The sequence below is a fragment of the Ictalurus furcatus genome, chromosome 23 (assembly GCF_023375685.1).
Source record: "Ictalurus furcatus strain D&B chromosome 23, Billie_1.0, whole genome shotgun sequence".
Classification (NCBI taxonomy): Eukaryota; Metazoa; Chordata; class Actinopteri; order Siluriformes; family Ictaluridae; genus Ictalurus; species Ictalurus furcatus.
The window spans coordinates 2,358,054-2,367,500 of NC_071277.1; the positions used below are offsets into that span (position 1 = coordinate 2,358,054).

The 9,447-nt window shown below is 42.4% G+C and overlaps 1 protein-coding gene across 8 annotated transcripts in view; it reads right to left on the minus strand.

Moving 5' to 3' along the window:
• Window positions 1-310: 310 nt before the first annotated feature.
• mllt10 (MLLT10 histone lysine methyltransferase DOT1L cofactor) overlaps window positions 311-9,447 on the minus strand; it is an 81,166-nt gene continuing 72,029 nt past the window's right edge. For 4 of the 8 annotated variants that reach the window (XM_053612124.1, XM_053612129.1, XM_053612126.1 and 1 more), the window contains 4 exons: window positions 7,685-7,929; window positions 4,586-4,676; window positions 3,742-3,921; window positions 311-2,150 (listed from right to left, as the gene is read on the minus strand). In XM_053612124.1, the coding sequence (XP_053468099.1) occupies window positions 2,103-2,150; window positions 3,742-3,921; window positions 4,586-4,676; window positions 7,685-7,929 (564 nt within the window). In that variant the 3' untranslated portion in view covers window positions 311-2,102. Of the gene's footprint in view, window positions 2,151-3,741; window positions 3,922-4,585; window positions 4,677-7,684; window positions 7,930-8,535 lie in introns of those variants that run through there. The other 4 variants (XM_053612127.1, XM_053612130.1, XM_053612132.1 and 1 more) reach the window with 4 other exon arrangements.

Genomic DNA, 9,447 nt, shown 5'->3' on the forward strand with positions numbered 1-9,447 from the left:
TCAACATGTCACACTGCTCACATCTTCTTTTAAAGGCGATCATGGAAATAACAGGAGTTGTTGCTATAGCGACAAAACAGCCGAGACCGAATCCCGGTTTTACATTTTAACGGCTAATAAGCGTCGAAGGAAAGCGTTCCAGACTGGAAATCTTGGCAAACAGAGGTATTTAAACTCTTACGGCCGCTAGCACCTTTAGCAACTATACCATCACCGTATGTTTAAATTCAATCAATATCTCGGTCCCTAAAACTCATTTCCTGTCTAAATCCTGCAAACATGAGACGGAACAAAATGAGGGACACCTCCACACCTTTGTAAAACAATTTTAATCACTGAAAAATCTTAACGCTACAGTCTCTGTGTTCAATATTTCTTATGATCGGTACGAAGCAGGACTCACGTTTGGTATTCTTAAATACAGACTTTAGGGAGTTTTGCATAATTACCTATACAGACACATGAGAACGTGGAAATAGGTATAAAACGACATCAATGAAATGCAAAACTTAAAGTCCCTGTACATAGAAAAATAAATTAATTACCTTGCATCATTATTTTCCTGTTTGTTAATTATTTCAATCTCAACACACCAAATGAGTTGTAATAAATCCTTCACACTGTCAGATGAACACAAATACTTATTTACATTGAAAAGGAGGTTAAAATAATAATAATAATAATAATAATAAAAAGAAGCACTGAGCTAAATTTTAAACAGCTTATTCTGATAGGATAGGACAAAAACAGAGGACAGAGAAGACCATATTTACACAATCATCCATCCAAGTAGGTTTTATGCTCCAACACAAGACATTTTAATAATAATAATAATAACAAAAAAAAAATTCTTACAAGGTTCAAAGGAAATGAGAGACAAATTTTGTGACAATTGCGAACAGTAGTATAAAAATGTTTGACGACTGGGCTCGAAAATATTATCTTGCACCCGTTACAAATCAAACTCAAATAAATAAAAAATAAAAAAAAGAGGAAGAAAGAAGGAATATAAAGTTGGCTTAAGAAATCATCATTGCAGCACAAATATAGTCAATCGCAGGCATGTGCCGATAATCGGGTTCGAGATATATCACGACATTCCACATGAACAATATTGGACACGATACTGTCTTACTTGTGAGGACGCTGTGGTCTCAGCTCAGAAGGTCCTTACTTTTGGACTATTTTGAAGGAGCGCTGTGTGGTCATGCAACAGTAAAATACAATAATACTGTAAAAAGTCATTAAAGCCAAAAAAAACCCAACAAAAACAAAGTGAAGCGATTATCGTGATATAGATGTTTCATATCGGCACATGCCCCGTGAATCCGACAGAGCTGAGCTTGGTCACCATGCCTGAGTGACAGTGATTGGTAGCCGTACTTTGAAATTGTCAATATTTCAAAAACCAGACTGAGCGGAATATAAAAAGGAAGCGAGAGTGGCAGCGTCTCCAGTGTGTATCCTCAGCACGAGGGCATGAAGGGAGATGCCAGGCACTTGGGTACGGGTCCTGGTATTTTAACTATTTCAGTCTTGGCTCGGAGAGGTAGGTGCTCGTTTAGGAGTTCAGCAGGATCAGTGCGTCCCTGTTTGGCCCTCTGAGGCAAAGGCCTTCGTGGTGGATTAAACGCTTCAGATTTGATATTTGATTCCCCCCCACAAACAGATAAAGCAGGTTTTTTTTAAAAAAGAAAAAAAAGAAAAAAAAAAGAAATGTGTCCTAAGCTAGTCCAGTTTTTTTTTTGTTTTGTTTGTTTTTTTTGTTAAAGAGGTAACAGTGGTGAGCAGATGCATTTAGTCTCCAGCCAAGATCACTCAGCACCTCCCTCGACAGTGATTCACACCAATATGTCACTTAGAAGCATGTGTGTATGTATGTGTCTTGACCCCGAAAGTGGTCCCCCAGTACCCTAACCTTTACAGCAAGTTATTTAGTCCAATTCAGTGCAACGTTAGAGCTTGAGATATTAGGCCAAGTCACATTTGTACGTGTATATGTGTGTGTGTGTGCGTGTGTGCATTAGTTTGTAGCTGCTCTGATGGGATGGTTGGCCCCCAAGATGGCTGGCTTTCTCCTTCAGCAGTCCTGTTCCACCTGTTCAGGTTTTCTCCTGCCCTGTGACGCTCACGGTCTTCTCACCCAGCCTCTGTATGACCACAAAGAACAAAATGAATCCGATAAACTTTAAGAGTGAGTCAAAAATAATAAATAAATCCCACCTATTTAAAACTCGCAAAAATCACCAACGAACGACGAAGATCTCAGTCTCACTAAAAGGGGCTTTTCCACGTCACATCCTAAAACCAGAACCAGCCTAACAGGAATTAAAGGAATGTCTAGTTCGTTATCCACCGAGGAGAGACAAAATATCCAAATAATAATAATAATCATTTTTATATATGCCGCAACAAGGAAGAATCAGCCATTTGATGAACCAGCTCCTATCAGCTCCTACCACTACTAATGGAACAGTTCACTGATTAAGTAAGGAAGAAAACACAGGGTGTGCTGTTCCCATCAACGACAGGGTGGCGTGATAAAGCCAGATGGTCCTATAGCAGCAGTTTCTTCCCCTTATACCACAACAACAGAACAAAGAATGACATTTTTGTTCAATACAGAGTAACATACCGCAATTGTTATCCTTTTATGGTTACTTCTAACGTTGGATGTCCGTAAAACAAGTTCGTCTTATCGTTCGCGTTATAATAGCATAGATTCCCTCACCAGCCAGCTTTTTTTTCCATTAATCCATCCATTTTCTGTACCACTTACCCAACACAGGCTTGCAGGGAGCCCGGAGTCTATCCCAGGGTACTCTGGGCACGAGGCGGGGGACACCCTGGACGTGATGAAAACCCATCGCAGGGCACAATCACACACGTACGCACAATTTGGAAATGCCAATCAGTCCTCGGAAACTGAAACCGGGTATCAGCAGAAAATGTAAAGGGGGGGGGGGGGCGGCTTGTTCGTGTTGCTCTAAATCAGTTTGTCATGCTGTAATATTTGAGAAATTCAATGTTTGTTTGGGTTGCGAGAAAAACCCCCAAAACAACTTTGTGCCTTCACGACTGTACATTATTTTATACACACATTTTCTACCACATCTACTCATCAGACAAGACTAACGCACGGTTTTAAACCTCACGACCGGCAATAAATTTCATACGGTCGAGATCATATGTTTATTCCTTCCTAGTTGTGGTATACTGTGAGTTTATTGCGCTCTTGTGAAGAATCTCGTGAACTGCCTTAGTCTTTCCCTCTCGCTCTTGTGTTGCGACAGCAAATTTCCCCTTGGGGATCAATAAAACACTCTCCCGATCTATCTATTTATCTATTTATTCAGTAAACAATGCTACTGAGCCTGACCCCTGACTGCCATTAGCTTTTGTGGGTGGCGGGGTCTTGAGCAGGAACCAAAAACTGTTCGAGTGCTAACTTTTGCTACTGGACTGGCGGCTGATGGGAGAAGCGCCGGTTTCAGTTTACTGCTGGCCGAAGTTGGAGTGATCCGTGCGGTGGAAAAACACCTCGTATGACGACAAGCACGCCGATAACTGAACTACTAGTTTAATTATTAGTGACATCGTCGGAGCGGCGAGTTAAACAATAACGTCAACGGACCCGAATTACTAGTGAGGAGCTGAACCTTCGGCTTAACCGAGGGCGGAGATACAAATGTCAATAATACAAATGACATGCAGTTCTACTGAATGGGTTACATTACTGACCACAGCTTTCTGATTGCTGTTGTCAGTGTGCAAAGCCAGGAAGGGGTTGGCAGTGATGGCACCCTGAGCGGCAGGAAGCAGGTTGTTAATGGGAAGCTGGGTGGAGGAAAGCTGCTGCAGATCATGTTGTTGTTGTTGTTGCTGCTGCATCAGCTGGTAGAGCAAAGCCTGCTGTTGCTCCTGCATCACACACACACACACACGCTCAGTACCATGAGAACATGAATGAACAAAGAACCACCTTAGTTTGCAGTTTTATCATTTTGTTAAAGCCTGGACTTTTTTTTTCTCCTCTATAAAAACCAAACGTACAGAAACGCACACTTCAGCTCTCATTGTTGCAACTACGACGTTAGATCTGTAAGATCAAACGCAACCAAACTGCACTGTAACAAAATCCACTAACAGCTACAAGTTTTGTTTACGTCATACTGGGTAAACCACATTAGCATGTCGTGGAGATTAGTGAATAACTGCATGCGGTCTGAGGCAGATTGTACTTTATTTTTTTTAAAGAAGAAAAAAAAAATAATAATAATTTCGGTTGGTAACATGATCCTTGTAGCTCTAAGAAGCAAACGCTGGATACCAAATATGTCTTGGCCGACTGAGGACGTCTGATTCTCTGCCAGCGTTCTTCAAAAGTAGCTACGGATAATGGCGATGTTCACTCATGAAAAGCTTTGAAATGAAAGACGGGGCAGTTCCGGACTGATTGTGCTGAACTAGAGCCTTCAAGAATTCAAAAAATGTGCCAGTTATTAAAAATAATTTAAAAAAATTTTTAAAAAAAGCAGATACACAGCCTAAAGCCATATGGTGTGTGTGTGTGTGTAAATGGTACCGGCGTGGGCTGCTGGGAATTGATGAGCTGCTGCAGCTGTTGCTGATGGAGGAGAATTTGTCTCTGCTGCTCAGTGAGGAGCTTCACTGCACTAAAACACACACACACACACACACACACACACACACACACACACACACACACACACACATCAGTGCACTGCATTTACACAGTAAATGGCTAAATAGTAAATGTCCTACTGCTGCAAACTCAAACTGTGTTCAGCAGCTTAAAATTGCACGAATGTACAAGGCATTCATCCATTTATCTTTAGTAAACAATTTTATATTCTTTCCAACGTCCCGGTGGATCTGGAGCATATCCTGGGAAAACTGAGAGGCGGGAATAAACCCTCGATGGTATACTAGTTCACTGTAGGTGCCATGAACGCGCACGCGCACACACGTTCACATCTGAGCGGTCCCTCCGAGATTTCCGTGATATTTTAGCAGAGATTACCGCAAAATCGAGCAAACTACGCAAGATTCCGAGGAGCTTGCGATTTTTTCAAAATTGCCCGAGATCTGGTCCAAGACGCGTCGTCGCAAATCGAGCGCGTTTGGCCGAAGCCTTCTTCGATTCACGTGAACACGGATACAACTAAACGGTCTCATTTACCGACAAACATCACGGTGAAAGAGCGTGCAAAACTATTTCACACAATTGCGATTTCGCCAATTCAAGTAGGTTTTCCCACACAAAAAAAACCTCACAAATTAAACAATTATTTTTTTAAAAACCCGCAGCAAAATCAAACATGCAACAATCACACACACACACAAAAAAAAAAAAAAACCTCCACGAAATCCTGTATGGACTGGCTAAGGGCGATTTGCATAGCCAATCCACATAGCATGTTTTCGGAGGTAGGTAACAGTAACCGAACTCAGCGTTGGTTGACCATGCCATCGTCATGCCCACTGAGTAAAATGTTCTTTCCTGACCTTTTAAAAACACTCGTGTATTTGAAATAATGCCGTATGCCTAAATGAACCGTTCGAGCCGTTATACGCTCCAGAGCGGAAAGTAAACCGGAATGTTCTTGCACACAGCGAAACTCAACTCCATGCAGCTCCTCACCTGCTTTTCGCTGTGGTCACGATGCTGCAGCCAACAAGCAAAAGCGAGAGAGACAGACAGAGATCAGACAAAGGAGAGATGAAGGTCATGACATGCAGGCAAGGTCTACAATACTACAAGCAAGTGACAAAAGACCAATAGGCATGTGCTGATATTCAATTCCTGTAGCATCATAACTGCATAAAATATATATTTGGGCAAAACTGAAATGCCCCGAGGCAGTAGGTGAGAGAGTCTTTCTTTTTTCTTCTTGGACTCGAATGAACATACTCGGAGAAGAAGAGCAGCAGCAAGGAACACTCCATACTGTGTTGTTATTTTTCCACACCAGTACTTTCTGAAAAATTACACGTCCTTGCTGCAATTTTTCCAGCATCCAGATAGTATCTCCCAAGCCGTCAATCGTACAACGAAGAAGAAAGGAGACTTCGGTGCGACTTAATGACGATATACCCACTAAATATGAGCAGTGTGTCTGAAGCCTACTTCTTCAGAAGCATCTCTGTAAAGACGTACAGCGGTTCTACAGGAAGACATCTTGTAACGTGATGACGCCTTCAAATATTACCAAAGGAAAGAAACGGAAAGACGATGAAAAGTAGTCCATCAAGGAGCAACTCTCACAAGTCGATCATGCTAAACGGAAACCGAGGTCGTGCTATCGGTTGCAAACACGGTACAGCGTCGGTTGAATTCGCTTTTTTCGACGGATGCAAAGCAATGACGTCATACGATATAACGTATTAATAAGAGATTATTCCTAGGGCAGAGCCGACGGTCCGAGCTTTCACAGCAATCTTCCGGGATAGTGTTTTTTTTCCCCCTCAGAGGACGTACGTGTTGCTTTAAATCTGTCCAGAATAGCAAACAAGCAGCTGTCCTCGTGCCAACCTCCAAATGGACGAATATTTCTCTCAGAAACCCACTCTAGCATTAGAAGCATCAACGACGTAGTGGAGCGCATGTTATTCCTCCTACACCACAGCAATTTCCAAACACAACCCATTTTTAATAATTAAAGAACACCACTGCTTACTTTTCAGCCATTGGTAGTTACACTAAACGTTGGGATATGGCTGCAAAACAACCCGGTTCCTGTTATCCGTTATATCATAACGTTACACCAGCCGCAGTTTTCTTCAAGTCGATAAGACAAAAAATAAAATATCCAGCTTGTGATGTTACCAAGAAATCGCAAAGACCTCGGTCCTGAAGACTTTCCTAAGTCTGAAAACCCAACGTTAGAGCTTCGTTTCTGACTGTTACAAAGTGCTGACACTGGAGACTCCTTCCGAAGATGTCAACAATTACACGTTGTAAATCTGCTTACACAGAGCGTCCGCCATTACAAGTCCCTGAGACTTGGCTGTTATTGTAGAAACAAAACCATGCTACTACGAGTCCATGGATATAACACTAATTTGGCCAATGGTTATGGCTCTGGGATACTGATCAGAAGCTCGGGTGGTTCAAGCCCCAGCACCGCCATTGTTAGGCCCTTGAGCAAGGACCCTATCTGCTCCAGGGGTGCTGTATCATGGCCGGCCCTGTGCTCTGACCTCTAACCTCCTAACAAGCTGGAATATGCGAACAACTATTTCACTGTGCTCTAATGTACGCTACATGTGACAAATAAAGGTTTCTTCCTCTGTTTGACTTACGGCTGGGAGTACTGTCAGAGCTATGCTGTCAGACAAAACTAAAAACACTTTGTGACCAATAAGAATTGAGAATTCATGTGTCGTGGTACGATTTCACAAGTTTTGCAGTATAACTGATTTTCAGCACATGCCTACTAATATGATACAAATCCAATGTGTCCCACTGCATCCGTCAACAGGAGATGATCGTGTCCTTCCAGCAAGCATACAAGCAAGCAAGCACGTGCATTACAGTGTGTGTGTGTGTGTGTGCGCGTATATTACACCATTACATATTACATTACATATATACGGTCATGCTATCAAATCTTGATTGTATTATAAAATCACACAAATTCTGAATGATTCTCTAACAGACCTGTTGTTGAGGGCACCAGTGATGGGCAGGGAGGTGGAGGTGACGGAGGAAGGGTGAGGGTGAGGGCTGGAGGATTGAATCACACCGTTCAGAGCCCCCACGATGCCACTCATGGCCCCGTGGGCGCCCTGCAGCGCCCCCATCAGGCCGTTCACCTGTTGCTGAGGGGGGCTGTGGGCCACTGAGGTAGGAGTGGAGAGGGAGGAGGTGCTGCTAGAGCTGCTATGGCCACCAATCAGGAGATCCTGCACAGAAAAGAAAGACAAACAAACAAAAACAAAACAAAACAAACAAAAAAAAAAAAACAGAGAGGGGAGCATGGTTGTGAAGATCTTCAGTCATCCAGGACATTTTGAACATTCAGCAGGTGAAGGGGCTGTTATCATCATCAAGACGTTTCCCTGCTTCATCAGAACTAATAAAGCTCTTCGAGTGATGAGGGAAGAAATGTCTTCAGGATTATAACGAGCCCAGCTGCCTTGTTTTACCATATTTTCTGGACTGTAAGATGCTCTTTTTTTTCCTTCTTTCAAGCAGAAGCTGCCTATTGTCACAATATTTGTATAAACCTGCCTATTAGTGTGATTACGGTAGGCATACTACTGCAGCAGTTACGGTAGTTTGCTACTGTAGTTTTATAGTTTTAGTGTAGTGTTATAGACTACAATGTGCTTTAGTTTTAGTCACTAGACCGCCTAGAAATAGTCTCTGAAGTGCCATTTTAGATATTTAATACAGGAATATCTGTTACATTCATTTATAGGTATAGGTACATTTAAAATGTATATATATATATATATATATATATATATATATATATATATATATATATATTCCTAATAAATAGACAATCTAGAAAGAAAAAAAAAATCATCTTTATTTTTTTGTAGGAGAGAAAAAGTGCATCCCAAACTGCATACTTGTGCACTATTCTACGGCATTGTGTGGTACAAACAGTGTGTAGTAGTAGTAGTAGTACGCTCACACTGAGAATTCCAACAAGAAGTGTGCTTCAGGTACTCGGATGATGCGAGTGTGGAATGTCGGACACTTCGTGCAGTCAACGGTCGCAGCTTTGCTTACGTAGCGGAGGAGGGGAGGAGGGGAGGAGGGGAGGGGCTAGCAGGCGCTGACGCCGGATGAGAAAAAACTGACCGAGGTCTGTTGGTGGCTGAGGTCATGTTGGGCATAAAATTTAGTAAAATGAATCATCACGAGCGTATCAAGAGCATTCGATGTCATTCAGCATCGTCTGGGAAACGGCTTACCCTTCCGGTTAGTAAAAAACAAACAAACCGTCAACAATCCGTTTGAGACGGTCCGACCCTCCTGAAATTCATACCCTAGACGGTAGAGTACACGGTATAAGTGAATATAGTACGTCATCTGGGACACAACTACACAGTTTTAGAGCAAATCATATGCTTTTCCATCTGTGTGCAAAGACATAATACTGTAAGGAAAGATGAGAGACAGGGTTATACATTTTCCCTCCATGCTCATATCCTGAATGGGGACGATACGCAAGTACGGAGTAAGACGCGAGAAATTCCGCACACCATAGGACTGGTCCATGAAATTTACAAGGACGAATCGTTTGGATTCTTATTTTTTTTTACTTCGCCGCATCATAACTCATCCGCACACAGCAAAAGAGAATCTCCGTTCGAACGTCATGCGTCGCCGGTTCAAAGTCGGAGACATAAGCGGGAGATTCGCGAGTCGCTTGCTAGTCGTGACGCGTGGCTGTACTCCTGAGGCGA